The 19,463-nt window shown below is 38.1% G+C and overlaps 1 protein-coding gene across 13 annotated transcripts in view; it reads right to left on the bottom strand.

Moving 5' to 3' along the window:
• GOLGA4 (golgin A4) overlaps window positions 1-19,463 on the bottom strand; it is a 130,333-nt gene that overhangs the window by 45,662 nt on the left and 65,208 nt on the right. For all 13 annotated transcript variants that reach the window (XM_059879789.1, XM_059879793.1, XM_059879791.1 and 10 more), the window contains 7 exons: window positions 18,227-18,405; window positions 16,120-16,248; window positions 13,291-13,446; window positions 7,508-11,748; window positions 6,557-6,678; window positions 6,016-6,146; window positions 108-221 (listed from right to left, as the gene is read on the bottom strand). In XM_059879789.1, coding sequence (XP_059735772.1) covers window positions 108-221; window positions 6,016-6,146; window positions 6,557-6,678; window positions 7,508-11,748; window positions 13,291-13,446; window positions 16,120-16,248; window positions 18,227-18,405 — 5,072 coding nt within the window. The remainder of the gene's footprint in view (window positions 1-107; window positions 222-6,015; window positions 6,147-6,556; window positions 6,679-7,507; window positions 11,749-13,290; window positions 13,447-16,119; window positions 16,249-18,226; window positions 18,406-19,463) is intronic.

Raw genomic sequence — 19,463 nt, 5'->3', positions numbered from 1 at the left:
AGATTTTTGTTAGGGTTAGATGAGGTAGGTGTGCATAGTAGGAGGCGAGTCAACAAAAACGACAATGTTTTCAAGGACTGAGTAAAGCCCAGTCCAGGTCCCCTCACTTTATCGCTGCCGGGAGTCTCCTCCTGCTCTAGCCTTTGCTGGTATTTCTTCTGCAGGTCCTCAAATTGAGTCTGCAAATCCGTTACTTTTGCAGTCATTTCTTCTTCACGAGCCTTTGGAATAAAAAAAGATATATATGTTAACAAACATCTCAAAAAGAATGCAGTAAAGAAGCAACATGATATTGCAAACTACCTCTGGAGGAGAAGCAAACACCTACATATTTTCTGAAATATAAACCACTATTTTATTGTCATTCATTTCTGTGCTCTGAAAACTTCCATTCATGCCTCACTTTTAACTCCAAGCCCTTTTTAAAGCTGCTCATTATTCCTAGGATCACTTTTCCCACCTTTAGTCCTCTTATCCCCACCCCATAAAGCTCGTCAACCTGACCCTTAAACTCGGGTTCCCAGGTTTAAGCAACATACAGGTGTGTGACAGCATTGTGACTGAACTATAATACACAATCTATGTTTTAAGACTTCCATACTAGGATTTAATTTCCAGAAAATATCCAATATAAACTAGCTTTATGCACAGCACAAATCAACTAGCTAGACGCTTACTAATCAAAAGAAGTATGGGTTTTTCCCTCCCCCAGCTCCTTGGGATGGGCTGCTCAAGTCAAGATGGTTCTCTGTCTTAGTTAGCAAACCTGCACGTCTCCTACATATCAGACTGAAAACCATACCAGTTCTTCTTTGGAGTAAAGTGTTCAACTATAATCCATTTCTGAAGGGAAAAAAAAACTGTCCAATATATCAGTAACTAACTAATGTAAGGTATCCATTTGCCTTGACCTTGGCAGAACACAGACAAGGCTGCAGAAGTAATATGTCACTTATTGGTTGAAAACTCTTCGTACAAAATTTGGCAGACAAATCATTCTCTCTTCTGTTCTGACTGCCCTGCTAAAAGGCCTGCCCATCTTAACATTTTTTCATTTGTCTTGATAATTGCCATCATTTGTTGTATAAAGCAGTCTGGACCACTCCTTGCTCTTATAAATCTTGCAATAACCTTTGTGCTAAAAGGACATTTGGCGTTGGAATATTGATCAGATTTGAGTAATGAAGACAGGACAAGTATTTGCTGAGTAAGAGGCTAAACAGGAAAACAGCCATAAGCAGGTATCTTGATTTAACAGAAGCTGACTTGTCAGAACCAAGAAATGTCATCATTCTCAAGAACAGGTCCAGAGGCACAAAATAAAGAAACGAACCATGAGACACCTCAAAAGTCTAAATAACTTGATAACTTATAATTTGTCATGAAAATTCAAACAAATAAAAAAAGAATGAAGCCCTTCTCAAAACATAAGCGAAGCAGAGGTCTCTCGTAACTAGCCTCCGACATCTGCCACAGAGGCACTCAAATATAGCCTCCACCCCTCACACATTACTGACCAGAAACTACTGTAAATCTATAACTGCCTGCAGTTCTGGCTTATTTACCATTTTTATTCCACCATCACATATACTGTGTGAATGTCTTGTTGATGTGGCCCAGCTTTGTCTGAAAGATCACCTCTACAGCTACGAATTTGGTTAGGCTCCAGTTCTGCTATGACAATTAGCTACATCTGACATTTCCTTTGACAGCTGGGAGAAACCAATCTGGAGCAAGCCCACTAAGAATTAGAAAAGAATCCTTGATGTGTCATTTCTAATTGAAGAAACAGGTCTGTGGTTTCCTTTGTAAAAGTTTTTTGTCTTCTTCCAGAGAGGAGGGGGAGCAATATTGCTTACTCTTAAGTAAAAATGGTAAGAAAAACTAAACTATTTATGCACATACATGGAAATTATGTTTTAAAGACTATTATGCCAAAGCCAAATCACTAAAATGTGCTAAATGTCAAGAAGAAATCAGTCTTGTATCTAACATAGCTGTAAGAGTGCCTCCCTCCCAGTGAGGCTGCTCTGAGGTTGAGAAGGCAGTCAGCTCCCTTACTTGTCAGACTCAATTCCTTTCAGATGTCACCACCATCTTTTCCCAAAGGAATGCTCCCTTGCCTACCAGGTGTCACTGCCTTCAAATTCACCAAGTGTCTAGTATGTGCCAGGCATTTGGCTAGGTCCTTAAGACTCAACATGGATAGCAAGATACCTGGCCACAAGATACTAAGAGTCTAGGGGAGAGGACAGATACATTAATACATTCCTACACACATATGTATGTATGATAAAAATGACATGTCGAAAGGAAGTAATAAATATAAATAAATATAGAATATCAAAGGAAGACAGGTGCAATTCATTCTGTTTTAAAGGGTTGCAAAAAACCTAACTGAAAACAATATGCTGCAGAAAAGCACATTCAAAAAGCTAACTTTGGGTAGCTTTTTATAACAATTTTTTTAATAAGAATTAATAAGAATTTTTTTTTCCCAGTCTGCATAAGGAAACACAGGACTATGACATAAGAGACTAACGGTCACCTGTGGAGGGAGAAAGGGAACAGGTCAGAGAATACAGAGAACAGTGTGGGTGCAATTTTCATTAGGCACCATCCTCCAAGTATACTTTTTATATTATTTTGATCTTTAAACCATGGAACATATTTGACTCAATTTTTTTTTTTCTAAATACAAGTTGAATTTAAAACTTAAAAAACTGTCCAAAGAGAGATGACAGCCAGCAGTACTAACTCATGAAGTGTGAGAATGAGCTCTTATGGCGCCAGGAAAAGCAGGAGCAGAGGTGAAATACGAGGAGAAGGAGTTAAAGCTGAGCTCGGCTGCACCACAGACTGACCCAGAAGAGGGGCACCAGGACAGAGGGAGGACACTACACGTGCTCAGGGCAGGGGATACGACCCCACCTTCATTTCCAGACACTCTGACAGGAAGAGAGGAAAAACCAAGAGCAAAGAGGCCAACTGGGAAATTAATACAGCAGACCAGACCAGATGCAATACAGTAGCCAGGACCGTGGAAGAAGTGGTGGAATTAAGAGGAGGGGAATGTTCAATGTGCTTCAGTGAAACACTACAGCTGAAAGTCTATTACATGTTGGAGACCATGCTGGAGATAACACAGTTAAAGGGAGAAACCTGCTCTCTCCTTAGGAAGTCAGGGAAAATAAACAGATTTCATGTCCTAAAAGGTGTGTGGACGTGGACGCGGATGTGTTAGGCGCTGAGAAAGACAGGAGGCATGAATCAAGGATGACAAAGTTCTCAGCTTTCTCCAGTGGGGAAGCAACTCTAAGAACGTGAGCTAAGACAGTAAAGGCAGGAAAGTGAAACTGTCTCTGTGTTCCACTTTGCTAGTAACAAATCCCACAATAACTTTAATGGATGACAAAAACACACCATTCTACAATGTCATCATTAAGACAAATCATCGATCCGATAATAGCTTTTTTAGAGGGAAAAAACACTACTACATAATACATACAAATCTCATATAAAACTCCAATTCTGGAAATTTTTAAGTGGGAGAATGGTAACAGAATATGTCTCAAAACCAAAGCAATATGGTGTGTGCTCAGTATTGGTAATACTAATACCTTTTAGTTATATTTACTCTTTAAAAAAAAATCTTCAAGACAGAGTATGTATCTGGGTGTTTAGATGGGGAGTTGATTTAATTACCAAGTCAGTCCTGGAGCTGGCACTGGACCAGCTCTGAGGCCACACCGTCTAACACAGTAGCCGCTGGCCACCCTGTGTAGTAGGTATGAGCACTTGAAATGTGGCTAATCCAAGCTGAGACAGGCTATACATGCAAAAATACACCGACTCTCAAAGAATTAATATATATATATAATATGTTAAATAAAATATATATATCATTTTTATACTGACTATATTCTGAAATGACAATGCCTTGGATATAATGGGTCAGTTGCCATATTATTAAAATTAAATTCACCTGATTCTTTTCTTTCTAATGTGGATACCAGGAAATTTTAAATCCCATTTGTGGCTTGCATTGTATTTCTAGTGGACAGTGCTGGTCTAAGGTACAGGAAGGGGTCTGCGGAAGAGTCCACCCAACTCCTCTGGCCCATCCTCTACTTCCTTTCTCTACTGCTCTACTGCTCCAAGCCTGAAGCTGGGGGGACCATTTATCTTCTAGTAAACACCACATCTTCCAGAAGGAACCATACAGAGGTCAACTGTCACCTGTCTCCCTGTTCACTGACCTCTCTACCTACAGAGGTGTGTTGTGACCTGCAAAGTCTACCTTGTGCTACTGGTCCCCTGACACACACATTCAGAGACAGAGAGAGAGTTCACAAAAGGGAACAGTACAGCTCTGGCACAGTCTGTCCCCTGCACATGAAGCTCCCTGACTTAACTGCCCATGATATATAACTGTTCCCTTCCCCAAGTTCCTTTCTTAAAGAGAAGCCTTTATAAAATACATGAAACTAACAGTCAGCGCTCTACTGCTCACTTTGTAGTTTTAAGGAAATCATTTAACTATACTGAACTCATTCTCCTTCTGCAAAAAAATTAAATAAACAAACAAACAAAAAAAACAAACAGAAAGTAAACCTAAAACTAGCTTTAACGTATCTTCCAATCCCAACATTCTCTAAGCATTCAAGAAACAATGATATTTTTGAAAGCTTTGCACACATATACTCTACGGAAGTATAAGAAAATGTGAAATTATTCAAATTTTCTTTCATACTGAAATCTATAGCTCAAAAACTATATTTAAAAAATCGCCAAAGAATTGATTCTTTTGAACTGTGGTGTTGGAGAAGACTCTTGAGAATCCCTTGGACTGCAAGGAGATCCAACAAGTCCAACCTAAAGGAAATCAGTCCTGAATATTCATTGAAAGGACTGATGCTGAAGCTGAAGCTCCAATCCTTTGGCCATCTGATGCAAAGAGCTGACACACTGGAAAAGACCCTGATGCTGGGAAAGACTGAAGGCAGGAGGAGAAGGGGACAACAGAGGATGAGATGGTTGGATGGCATCACTGACTCTATGGACATCAGTCTGAGTAAGTTCTGGGAGTTGGTGATGGGACAGGGAAGCCTGGAGTGCTGCATGCAGTCCATGGGGTCACAAGGAGTTAGACACGACTAAGTGACTGAACTGAACATTTATATTCATGTAACATATCCCAGAATTTCAGCTTTTTCAATTATACTTAAAATAATTATGATTAGAATCTATTCCTGGCTCAGACCTCTACTGCTGCCACAGCCAGACTAAGGCAGGATTCTCTGGTTTACCTATTCCTAATCATCAAATGGTTCTCAGTACATTGTGAACTAAGGCTTGCAGTAACTAAGAATCTGCACTCCAAGAAAGAATAATTTACATTGTTTTATATTCAAAAATATTCTGGAGTCTGAATACTCACTAGCATTCGTGGCTTATCTTTATACATAAAAATGACAACACTAATCTACCACTAGTAGAATAAATAGTATACTGAATTTATCTTTCAACTGCATATAAGATTTGGCTGATGTATTCTTTTTTTTCATCTATCTCCTCCCTTGAGATCAACAAAACTATGCAAATTGGGTAGGGATGAATAAAGTTAACTAGCCCTCCCAGAAAGATCCCAGTTAAGCTCATACACACACTAACTGTCTTAAACACAAGCTCTCAATTCTTAGTCTGCTGATCTCACAATTTGATCTGAATCTGGGAGACAGAGAAGAAAGTCCATTCTTCCCCTTACTAACACGCTGTTGCTTCAAGTATGCCTGGTAAGCAGACATTGATCAGAAAACTACAAACCTAGCAGAAATCAAATAGACTCCTCATAAATCTGCAAACAATGGAAAAATACTAATTTGAATAACATTGAACTCCCCTCCCCAAAAAAACCCCTCTACATTAGAAAAACAGGAAATCTGACAGCCCAGTCTTCTTTACCATGAAATCTATTTCACCTAAATTTCAAGAGAGAGAGAGAAAATAAGGTACATCAAGGATTTCTTCATATCTTTTCGCCGTTCTCTTTAGATCATCTTCTTTCTCTGCAATTTTTTTATATAACTGATTTGTCTCTTCTTGATGGCTTTCTAAAAGTTCAGCCTCCACTTCCTGGGCTTTATCTAATCAATAAAAAAATGGACACATACAAGAAAATATATTAGGTAAGAATTAATATCTATATCCCAGTATCTGTAAGAATCCCTGTTCCAAATTATCAATAAACTTGATTAAAATCAACTGATCAAATTGATCAAATGTATCCTGCTCAGGGAGCAGCAGTGCCTTCATCAGGTAATAATCAGCTAATGCTTTCAGATTCCTCCACCTGCTCCTTCCCTCTGAAAGGCAAGTCACTTTCAGGCAGCACAGTTTCCATCAGTGAACTTCCTTGGGCAAGAATCATTTTGTTTCTACTGTTTGTAATTACATAAAGCACTTAGCACAGTGTGAAAAGAATAAGCTTAAATTATAAATAGCCACTGCTGACTGATTCTCATTTGGTTTTTATTGAATTCAAAAGTTTACTTACCGATGGTCTCCTTTATGGTCATTTCCAGTTCCTGTTCCTTTTGTGCCAGCTGTGTATGAAACTCTCTCATCAGCTGTTTTAATGTGGAATTGTGCTTCAACTCAAGATCTTCCTGCTCCTGTCTGAGTACCAAAATATGAAGAGCTAATTGTTGTTATACAAAAAAAGCAGTGCATATAGTCTGATCTCACTGGTATCAACCATATTTAAGGGTGTGTGTGTGTGAGCACGCATGTGTGTGTCTCCAGGCACAGAAAACTTCTGGAAGGCTAAGTAAACTATGATTAACTCTAGGGAATGGTCCTGAGGATTTGAGAATTTTCATTTTCCACTTAAAATTACCATATACATCATATACCATATATATCATATACATCTATATAACATTAATACTAAAAATAATAAAACAAAAAATAATTACTGGGTTATGTACCTAATAATCATCATCTCATATGCAAGGAAAGGGTTTTTTCCCCTTAAGTAGACATGGAAAAACACTGCTTCTTGCATTTAATTGCTTTTATTTCTCTTCAGTATTTAACTTACTATATTTATGCTTGATACTAACAAATTTAGGTTATGAAATTTAACTGTATTAAGACACAAAAAAGATTTCATTAGGGAAGATTACCTTAAAAATAATCATACTGGGGAAAAAAAAAAAAAACTTACTTGGGGCTTCTCTGGTGGTCCAGTGGTTAAGACCCCCCCTGCCAATGCACGGGACACAGGTTTGATCCCTGGTCCAGGAAGAACCCACATGCCTCGGAGCAACTCAGCCCATGCACTACTAACCACTGAGCCCACCTGCCCAGATCCCGTGCACCACAACAGAAGCCACCACAGTGAGGAGCGAGCGAAGAGTAGCCTCTGCTCACGGCAACTAGAGAAAGCCTGCACACAGCAACAAAGACCCAGCACAGTCAATAAATAAAATAAATAAAAGCTTACTTGATTTTCTCTTCCATTTCTTTTTCATACTCTTTCTTTATTATATCCAGTTCTTGCTGATGCTCCTTCCGTAGCATTCGAATATCTTTCTGCAGTTTAACCACCTCCTGGCTCAGCTTCCGCTTCTCCTGCTCCGCCCCTGCTAATTTAAACTCCAGGTCATTGTGATCGGCCTCCATGTTACTAAGCGAGCTGGGCTGAACCACGTGTGATGTGGACTTTCCTTCAGCACCTTCTTCCAAAACTTCTGTGGGTTTACTTTTTCCATTCATCTGTTGTAGAGCCTGTAAACTTTCAAGTTTTGAGGTCAGCTCTTCGATTTCAATTCTGTGTCCTTCCCTCTCTTTCAATAAGCAGGAATCCAGCTCTTTCATTTTTTGCTCCAAGATCTGACAGGTCAAGTCCTCCCCCTGTAGCGTTTTCTGGACATTGTCAACCACATTTTCCAAGTTCTGCTTTGCCCCTGCGTTATTTTTGTCTCCTTCTGCTTCCAAATGCTGGGAAGAAACCAAGGAGTGTTTCTTGTTTTTTCCTTCAAGTTCTTCTTGAAGCTGATTTATCATCACTCGATCCTCATGTTGTTTTGCTTCGGCCTGTTCTATCTTTATTAAGAGCTCCTGGTATCTGCACTGTATTTCAGAATGAGAGGAAATTATTTCTTCTTTTTCCTGCTCCAGCCTCTGCACTAGCATTTCCTTTTCAATTAAATTTCTTTGTAAGACACCAAGTTTTTCTTCACATGCATTATGCACACAGCCTTGGGAATCTGCTTCTTCTTGCTCAGTACACACTGCCACATTTTCTGACAATCTGGGTACAACTGACGTTTCAGATTGTGGTGAACTTTCCGCGGACTTCAGTTTTTCTTCCAAGATGTGAATTTCTCTGTCTCTTTCCTGCAGTTTTGTAGTTAGCTCACTCAGATGGCTTTCTTTGTCTTTTCTGTATTGCTGTTCTTTCTCTTCCATTTGTGATAACAACTGCTTCTTGATGGCAGCAATCTTTTGTTCAGCTTTTTTCTTCAATTCTGCTAATTTCGCAGCACCTTCTAATTCAAGTCTATCTTCCAATGCTTTTAACTCTTCTTCTTTGCCTTTCACAATTGAATTCACATGTTCCAATTCTTTCTTCACAGATTCAAGTTCAGATTTCATGGAAGATGCTTGCTCTTCAAGTCTTAAGACTTTTTCTTCAGCCTCTTTAACCCTGTTGTCCTTCTCTTCTCCTAACTCTTGGATGTGTTGGAGTTTCTGAATCATTTCTTTCTGTTCACTATCCTTTTGTTGATGGTAATTTTTAAGAACTTCATTTAAGGACTCAATTTCAATTGTTTTCTGAGCAACATGCTCCTCTAATTCCACAATTCTCACTGTTTGAGTTTTTAACTCAGTCTCTAAATTAAAATCCCTTTTCTCCATCTCACTCTTCTTATCTTCCATCTCACTCTTTAAATATTCAAATCTTTTCTTTTGCTGATCAAGGTCCTCCTTCAATAAAGTTAACTGCTCTTCCTTTTCACTGGTTTCCTTTGTTTTTAACTCAAGCTGCACCTGCAATTCTTTACTAGTATTTTGGTACTGTGTAAATCTTGATTGTGCTTTCTTCTTCCACTCTGAGAATTTAATGGACAAGTGATCTGCCTGTTCCAGAGCAGACGTTTTCTCTTTACTCAGAGTTTCAACTTTCAAAGATAAATCTCGCACTTGATCCAGCAATTCCTGCTGTGCTTCATCATGTCGCTTACTTAGTGATGAGATGGCTGCTTCTTTTTCAGCTAGGCTGATGCTATTCTGAAGCTGAGCATTCAAATCAGCTAGCTGTTTACTAAGACTGCTGATCTCAGCTTTTTTTTCTTTAAGCTCTTCTTTCATCATGGTGACAGCATTGATGTTTTCTGACAACTCTTTCTTCAACTGTGTGATACAAGATTCCTTTTCTGAAGCTGCCTGTTGCTGATTTCCTCCTTCCTTCTGTAAGGCTTCCTTTTCTGTAACAAGACCTTCGATATCAGCCTTCATGCTCTGAATCTGACTTTCTTTTTCTTCCAACTGATGTGCAGCATGTTGAAAAGAACTATTTAGTATATTCTGCTCTTCTGTTAGCTGTCTAAGTTGTGCTTCTAATTCAGAAACCTGGCAAGTTTTGCTTAGTAGTGCCTCCTTCACTTTAGCTGTGTGCTGTTGACAATGGGAGATTCTAGAGAGAATGGCACTGATTTTACTACTGCTGATGTCGATGAGCTCACTTGTTTTAGCCTGTAGTAAGGCTTCGGTTTTCTTAGAGTAAATGTCTAGCTGAACTGCTAGCTCCTCGGACAGTTTTTTGAATTCCAGGCTTTTGTCCTCTAGGCTTTTCTTACTGCTGTCGTGTGAAGATTTCAGACTCTGGAATTCTTCATCTGTGGTTTTCAGCTTCTCAGTAAACTCCAAAACCTTGAGCCTGTCTTTTTCTGCCAGCACCTTCAGTTCAGCTACTTGCTCTTGAAGAAAAATGTTTTCCTTCAGAGAGCCATTCAAGTCAACCTCCAGCTTTTCAAGTTCAGCTTTTAGTTTAGCCTCATTCTGTGTGAGAGAATCCATGAGAGCAGCATTCTGCTTCAACTGTCCCTGTAATTCCTTTAACGCGGTATCCTGCCTAGCACCCTCTTCCTTCAGCCATGCCATTTCCTTGTTCATCTCTTCTTTTTCACACCCAAACAGGAGCATCTTTTGCTTCAGTTCTGCTACCTCTTGTTCTTTCTCCTGTAACTGGATATCATGTTTTTCCTGAAGTTCTTCAGCTTGCTGACTAAGTTTCCGTTCCCAGACTGCTATGAAATCATCGAGCTCTCGCCTGTGTGCCTCAGTGAGACTTTCTATTTGCTCCTTTTGGTTTGTCTCCAGTCTTGATACTGCATCATTGATTCCAGCTGAGTTAGCCTGTGCCATTTCCAAAATTTTGGCATTGAACTGTTTTTCTTTCTGACTGAGCTCCAGAGCAGTATTTTCAAGCTCTTTTTTAAGTTTGGCTTCCTGATCCAACAATTTCTTCTTTAATATTTCTTGCATCTCCTTTGCTTTCTGCTTAATTTTTTCCATCTTTTTCTCTTGATTTTTAAATTTGGCTTCATATTCCTCTTGCAAAACACGAATACTGTCCTCCTTGGCTGATAATTTCTGTTTGAGTATTTCTGTTTCTTTGCTCTGGGCTTCTCTCATTTGTAAAATAACATTTTCCTTTTCCATTAAGAGTTGCTTTCTCTGTTCCTGCTCTGTGTTGTTATCTTTAAGTTGGGATTCAGAGAGCTGGGTTAAAGATTTCACTTTTTCTTCCATTTCACGATTCTGTTTTTCAAGCTTCTGCAGTAGATCCTGCACCTGGATTTTGTGAGCGTCTAACTCAGCACAAACATCCTTCTTTTGAGCTTCAACTTCAGCTACCTGTTTAGTAAGAAGAATTCTTTCTGTTTCCAAATCCAACAACTGCTGCTGCAACTGGGCCAGCTGCTCCTCATGGACTTTAGCCTGCTCATGCGTTGTGTTCTGCAGTGACTGGAAAAGCTCCAGCTTAGTCGATGCCTGCTGGAGTTCCCCTTCAGACCTTTTGATGTCTGCCTCTAAACTTTCCACACGGGCCTGATGTTCTTTTAAATGCCTGTCCTTTTCCTTCAGAAGAAGCCCAAGTTGGTTAATTTCATCTTTTAAGGCCTTTTCAGTTCTCTGGATAGAAATCTCTTGTTCTTTAATGATATTGTCAACCTGTTGTTGGTGATGATTTTTCTGTTCATCCAGCTTGGCCTCTAATTCCTGCTTCACTCGATCAGCTTGATCCTTTAGTACAGAAAGTTCTTCTTCTAGCTTGTCACGCGTTTTTAATACTTCCGACAGTTCAGACGATAATGATTCCAATTCTGTTTGCTTCACATCAAGCTTTTCTAAAGTCTTTTCATTCATTTCTTCTATGTGGGCCTGAAAGAGTGTCTCTCTGTCTTTCACCAATGTTTCTTTCTCTTGCTCGTACTTTTCTCTAAGTTCTTCCATTTCAGTCTGATGCTGCTGCTTTAAGACTTGGAGCTTTTCAGTCCAAATGTTATCTTGCTGATGCTGCAGACTTTCCAATTCTGTCTTGTGTTTTTCAACCATGATAGTAATTTCTTTATTGTGCTTATTTTTTTCAGCTTCCAAATGACTAGTTAAATCTTCTGATTGATTTTTATTTTCTTGCAAGCTTTTTTCCAAAGAACTTTCTAATTCGAGAATTCTCTGTTAATGAAAACAGATGTGTTTTTAATTTATTAGCAATGATATACACAACACGATGTCCACACCTCCTTAAAAATTACAATTTAGATAAACAATTTTGCGTGTCATATCAAACACCAGAAAGGGCAAAGAATCTGTGCTCGGTTCCTAAAGGAATCATGTAATGAAAAAAAACATTCTATTTTTTACACAGCTCATAATTCCAGATTCTATTTGGGTAACTATTTCAACTATCTACTTTTCAAAATCATTCTGAACGGATAGTGGCGGGGGGAAATGATAAACTAGATAACAGTAATTGTTGGTTGAAAGATCAGTGTTTTTTTCTGTTTTTAAAAAGCCCTATTATAGTATTCTATTACTTTTATAACTTAATTTTGAAAGAAAAATAATGTATCTGGCTTTTACACAAAAAATTATTACTTAGAACATGTTTTTCAAAAAGAAGGAACTTACATCAAAGTAATTTACCAAATTTTACCAAAGTAGTTTAGAAAAAGTTAATAGTAAAATATTATTATCTCATGAAAATATCAATCTTGATTGAAGGAAAAAGAGCTAATTAAGGCAGAGCCAAGGAATATCAGAACTGGAATGGTATTAAGAAATTATCAGATCCAACCTCTTCATGTGACATGTAAGGAAATTAAGGTATAATTAATTTATAAAGCTAACAAGTGAAAGATGCAGGCCTCCTGAGTACCCATTCCCTTTGACTATGCCACCTTACAAAATGTTGGAAGTGGGCTAGTAAGACACAGTTTAGAAATACGCATAAGAACTGAGACTGTTTCACTGTCTAAATCAGAGCAAAAAGGCTTAAAAAGTCTAAGTACTATTAATTCACTCCTAATAGGTCAAATATTTCATGCACTGTTAAGAGAAAGAACAGAGGGCCTTAAAAATGTGAACACTGAGATAGACATACTTACCTGCTCATCACAGGATGATTTTTTAATATGGGAAAACGGGAGAAAAATTAAGTCTAAAAGTAGAGCAACAGGGTAACTAAACTGATACAAACAGAAAATGAATTATGTCCAGACATGGCATGAGATGAAGGTGAAGAGGTAAGAAGGTGTCAGGGCAAGTGCTGCCTACAAAAGGAGGCCTCTTCCTAAGGACGAAGGTGAGTAAGCAGTGGAGCAAGGATGCTGCACTGCTTACTGAGGGCACAGAATCGGAGTGAGTGCCTGACAAACACAGTCAACCAAAGGCAGAGAGTCAGGAGCACCATAGGCAGACACCAAACCACTCCCACAAATAGCTCTGACTATCTAAAATGGAGTGTACGTATGTGTGCGTGCTCAGCTGCGTCCTGACTCTGCGACCCCATGGACTCTAGCCCACCAAGCTCCTCTGCCCACGGGATTCCCCAGCAAGAATACTGGAGCGGGTTGCCATTTCCAGGAGCACACGTATATGTGTATCTAAACAAAGTCTTTGCTACAACTTTATATTGACTGTAGAGATAGTAAGAGTTTTCATGTATTAATACAAATAACCCCACAGCCCAGGGCCCTGAATAGTGTTTAAACTTACAGTTCTGTATGTCTCTGCTTCTTGTTTAAGGTCCCGAAGTTTATTTTCACTCTCTGTGAGGATTGCTTTCTTCTGCAACTCTAACTCTTCCAAGGCCAACGATTCTTGCTGATCTTTTTCTTGAGTGATCTTCAAATACTCTGACTGACTTTTTTCCTGTGCCAAAAACAATCATACCACCTTAGACCCATGTAGATCTTCAGCATTCTCAAAGCACTGCCACAGAAATCATTCATTTCATTTGATCTGCACACCAGACCTGCAAGGCAGGCAGCATCGTATCTCTCTCTTCTCACACTCTGGTCTGCAGAAACAGGGCATAGTGGCTTTTCCAGTATGGTCTGGCCAGTCTTTGCCACAATTAAAACTAATATGAAAAATTTTGTTTCCAGTAACCCTACTGTGCGAGTGCATGCTAAATAAGTCACTTCAGTCATGTCCAACTCTCCGCAACCCCATGGACTGCAGCCCACCAGGGTCCTCTGTCCATGGGACTCTCCAGACAAGAATACTGGAGTGGGTTGTCATGCTCTTTTCCAGGGATCAAACCTGTGTCTCTTACGTCTTCAGCACTGGCGGGTGGACTGTTTACCACGAGCACTACCTGGAAAGTGTGTCTACTATGTACTCACTACTTAAAATGCTTTGCAAAATATCACTGAATGTGCAGGGTCACATAATTCTGTGCCAAAAACAATCATACCACCTTAGACCCATGTAGATCTTCAGCATTACCACTACCACTTCTCTAGAGTTTGATATTTCTACTCTAGGCCACAGACATATAATTTATATAAATTTAGGCTGTAAATTTGTATAATTTGTGAGAAATACCTTACTATAATAGGGAATACCACATGGAAAAGCTAATCAAAATGAGATTACATGTGAATACATGGATTAGATCAAGGAACTCTAAAAACCTATACAGCTCCTAAGATCTGGCCCATTTCACTCTGTGAAGTATATTGCTTTAAGGAAAGATTTTGTACCATACTGTAAGCAGATTGGTTTTTTAAAAATTAGTTTCTATAACATCAATTTTGAAACATCATTTTAAACATACTAAACTGTTTAACATGAACTATAATTTAAATGCATTGCCATCTATGCCCATAAATATAAAAGAGGAAATGCTAATAGTCTGCAGAATTGACTCTCAATGCCAAACTAACTTCTTTGAAAAACTAGGTAGGAAGGGGACGAGCACGTGTGCAGGTATGTGTGCTTCATGTGTTATTTGTGTCCTGCGCTCACTAGGCTGAGTATGTCTGAAACTATCGATTCCCAAAACACAGTATTAACAAGGTCAATGTTCAGAGTGCAGTGCCCCAATTGTGTGCTACTTGCTCAGTCATGTTCGACTCTTTTGCGACCCCCTGGACTGTAGCCTGCCAGGCTCCTTGGTCCATCGGATTCTTCAGACAAGAATACTGGAGTAGGTTGCCATTTCCTTCTCCAATTACAGTGCCCCAATTACTCCAGCATGAAAACCCACAGCAGGTTTTAACGACAAGAATTTTTAGCACCATCCCCTGCTGTATTTATGTCCCTAGTGTCTCGCTTTGTTCCTTTAATTTCCATGCTACTCTTTTAAATTTATGCTGTCCTGTTGTAATTTTTAAGTACTCTTGTAAACAACTTCAAATCCTTTTTGGACCAACAAAGAATACAAATATGTGCCCATACAGATGTATATTTCACAACCATGAACTAAACCCCTAACCTCAGCCAACAGTACTGTAAATCCATGTGTCTCTTGGCCCCACAGAGATTACAGAACTCCCTGACTCAGTTCAAGGATCACAGCTGCTGGAAAGCCTCAGAGCCCCAGGTCCAAAGCAGAGTGAAAACAGAAATGTGGAAAAGAAAGGAGATGAAAATTATAAAAACTATTTCTCATCCTTTCACACTAAAAGTATTTTTTAATTATACCTATTATCTTATGGATAATAACTTCATGTAAAAACAATAATCTACATTTTTGGCATTAATACTTCTTAAGGTAACTTATCTAAATAGGCTTTTCACTATTTAAGTAAAATATTTTTTGTTTCAAACTTTCAAATTATACCATGCCAACAACTCTTTCTTATCTTTGCTTTTTTGGTTATTGTTTTAGTTAGTTCAGCCAATTTTTTCTTATTTTACTTTTTTTTTTTAACATCATATAGACTGAAAATTACTGATATCATTCTACATAAAAGGAAAACTGCATATGTGCTCAGTCGTGTCCAACTGTTTGTGATCCCATGGACTGCAGCCCACCAGGCTCTTCTGTACATGGGATTTTCCAGGCAAGAATACTTGTTCCTCCAAAGAATGTTCCCAACCCAGGGATCAAACCCAAATCTCCTGTGTCCCCTGCATTGGCAGGCAGATTCTTTACCATGTGCCATCTGTGAATTTGGTCATTTTCATTTTGTCCTCTTTAAAATGCATTCAAGCAAACTTTCTGAGCCTTAAGCTCTGATACATTCAGTCTGGTATCTGATATCTATCAAGACATTCTTGCTAAATTATGGAGTTGCTGGCCAATTGCTTCAATTAACCTATCCTCCCCTTTATTTCCCCCAATCATAGCCTACAGCCAGGGTGAGAGGAATGATCTACAAACAAACTGATTAATGAAAGCTTGTTAGATGAGCAAATTTAATTTTCAGACAATACTAAATTAACAAATTCTGACAGCCTCATTCCTGCCTACAGTCAGTCTCTCTGCATCCTCAAAGGCCAAGGCTGAGAGTAGTGTGATCTCAACCTAGAAGGCAGGGATGAGGGCGTGACAACTTTATAATAAGGGAAAAACAAAATACTGTAGGTACTTACAAGAGCTATTCTCATTTGCTCCTGAAATTCTGTTTCTTGGGTCTGAAGCTTCTTCGTCAGTTCCTGCTCTTTGCTAGCCAACTCCTTTTCATGAAGCTTCTGTAATTTAGCAATTTGTTCTGAGGATTTCTAAAAAGCAGCCAAATAGTTAAAAGTGAAACATCCAGATAAAACATGTCACTCTACAACAAAATAATACTTTATTATAGTTCAATCATCAAGCTAACAGATTCCTAGGAGGAACAATCAGAACATATTTCCCACATAAATCAAAATTCACCAAATTCTTGAGAGTTTAAAGAAAAACCAGTAAAGTGTTGCTCCTCATTTAGGACATGAAGGGCTACAGCTTCAACAGTCAATCCTATGGGGCTGAAGCTCCAATTCCACATGTTACAAATATGTTCCCACCAAACAAGATGGAGAAGCGTAGCAAGGGGAATACGGATGCGTTGAGAGAGGGCATTCCATCATGGGCAAGGTGCCCTGGCTGCACCCATCTAATTATGCCTACCTTTCCAGGCATGTACTACTACTTACTAAAAAGTTTAAGTATTGGTCTTGTTCTTTTTTGAATAGGAAGACTCAAATCTTATAAACATGTCAAACCACCCTAAATAAATTCAAAAATTTAATAAAATCAAATAAAACTACCAAGCAAATGAGGGAAGGCCCACTGGACAAAATAAACATGGAATAATAGCCAATCTCTTCTTAACATAAGAGTAATGAGGAGGGGCTATCAAGCAGTAGAACAATATAAAACTAGAACATATTGTAAAACTAGTATTAGTGTAATACCAGCATATGATCAGACAAAGCAGTGGAAGAGCACAGAGAATCCAGAAGACCCATACACAGCACTACAATAATTTAGTATGTAATAAAGGTAGTATGGCATGTCAGAAGGGAAAACACAGGTTACGAAAGAAATGATTTGAAGACTACTAAGTAGTCATCTGGAAAAAATTTAGGTTGGATCCCTACCTCACTCCTCACACTAAATAAATTTTAGTTGGATCAAAAATTTAACCATAAAAAATGAAAGCATAAAAGTGTCACATGAGAAAAACACTTTTTTTTTTTTTACTCAATTGAGAATGTCTTAAAGCAGAAGAAAAATTTGCTAACATTTAAGGAAAAGAAAACTTTTCTGCATATCGCGCCCCCCCCCCAAAAAAACAACAAAAAATGATAAAGACAACAAATTGAAAATTATTTGGATAAAAATATCTATCTCCAAGGGCTAATTTTTACTACAAATAAAAAACTTCTGTGAGAAATCAGTAAGAAAAAGTCCAACAGTCCAAGAGGAAAAGGAATCAGGATTTGATCAGGCAACTCAAAACAGAAAACTATAAATTCCATGTAAACATACAAAAACATGTTTGTCATACTGGTAAGAGATATGTATATTAAAACTACAATGATGTCATTTTTAACTTAGCTCATAAAGACTTTTAAAAAGTCAGGTAACAACATCTTTGTCGGGGTGGGAACATATTCTAATACTTGAATATAAATGGTCCTCCATCAAGCTTGTAGCAACTAGGCAATAATTAAAAATACACATAACTTTTGCCTGAGTAGTATTTCACTTCTAGGAATCTATTCTAAAGAAACAGATGTTAGTGAATATGATAAGGATATTCACAATTTCCAACAATAAAAACTGAAAGTCTAAATATCTATCCATCAGCATAAGACTGATAAAATTATGAGCTATTCATAAAATGAAGTCCTGAGCTGTCTTTAAAACAAAAGGGGCATCGTTATTAACTCAATAACCAAGACAGATTATTAATTTGGAAAAGCAAAATACAGAACATTAAAAATAACATGCCATCTTTTATTTAAAAAAAAATTAAAGAGAGGGTTAGAAAGCAAACAAGAGAAATTATATGCAGAGATTATCTCTGAGAAGTATACTCAAAAAGATACACATTCATTTCTTTATCAGAATGATTTTTTCCTATATCCTGAACATCATGAAATGGACACGGTCTAAAATATAAATTACTCTTCTTTACTGCAGACAGTGTAGGAAGAGCATAAGACTTAAGTTTCAAAATTGCTATAACCCACTGCAATCTAGAATTATTCTTACTTTTGTGACATCAACAACCTCCTGCTTCACGCAACTTAATTCCTGTTGAAGTCTGACACGTTCCTCCTCACTTGCTTTTTCAATGGCTTTTATTTGCTCATCCATTTCTGCTTTCATTTTTCTCCGTGCTTCTTCTGTTTTTTGGGCTGTACTCAGGGCTTTCTCAAGTTCCTCAAAAGCTATAATGAAAACAGCAGAAAACAAGTATCTCAAGAAATACTATTATTGAGCTAAAGTGTTTAAATTCAATTGATGGGAACTAAGAGCAGCAGTAGCAGGACGTGTTAAAAAACTCATCACTGTTTAAAGCCAAGACGTATTTGACTGGTAGTTTAACAAAGCCACAAGAAAGGTCCAGTCACTGAAAGCAATTTGTCATTGAGTTCTGGATTCAGATGTTAAGATGGCTTATACTGTATGAACTTAGGCTCAAAGTTGGAAAAAATATTAAATGACTAAAGATTTGCCCCACTCTCCCCACAAGTGTCATTATGGATAGCAAATTCATAGAAATGAATACTTGTACCTACTTCTGTAGCATATAATTGCAATTGCTTCTTTGTCTGCTATGCAAGTTCTTGTCTATTATCAATAACTAGGTAACACTATTGTATACTCACTGGGATATTTTTAAGAATGAAAAAATTATTCTTTGACTAATCGTATTTTCAAAAAAAAAAACAAACCTCTTAACCATATAATAAAACCAGGGTTTTCTCCCTAAACATTTACTGACTGAATCACATATTTAACCAATGTATTTTGATATGACACCTACTACTTATGTAAGTTTCAAATTAATGTAGCTAACTAGTAAGAAATCTTTTCCTGTTTCAAAAGTGTACAAAAAGGCACTACTAGCAGGGAGTTTTGGGGGTGAAATAAGTAAGAATACAGCTCTGCAAAAACAGTCACCTGGGCTACAACAGTAAGATCTTTAAGGACAGCTCACCCAGCATCAAACAGAATCTGACAGCATGGGTACAAGAGCTGAGTAACTAGACACCAAAAATACATGAGTATGTGTGTTTATGTATATTTGTGTATACGTGCATGTGTGTGTATGCATGTGTGTGCTGTATGTGTGTAAACACACACGTTCTCTCTCCTCCCCCCTTCTCTCTCTACTGACAGAACAATATCCTGTGAAAATCCTAGTGCTATTACATCCTCAACTATTTTCTTCAGTCCTCAAAGAATAGAAGACTCCCCTTTACCAAAGAGAAGAACTATAAAT

The sequence above is a fragment of the Bos taurus genome, chromosome 22 (genome assembly GCF_002263795.3).
Source record: "Bos taurus isolate L1 Dominette 01449 registration number 42190680 breed Hereford chromosome 22, ARS-UCD2.0, whole genome shotgun sequence".
NCBI lineage: Eukaryota > Metazoa > Chordata > Mammalia > Artiodactyla > Bovidae > Bos > Bos taurus.
This window is presented reverse-complemented; position numbering and strand designations above follow the sequence as displayed.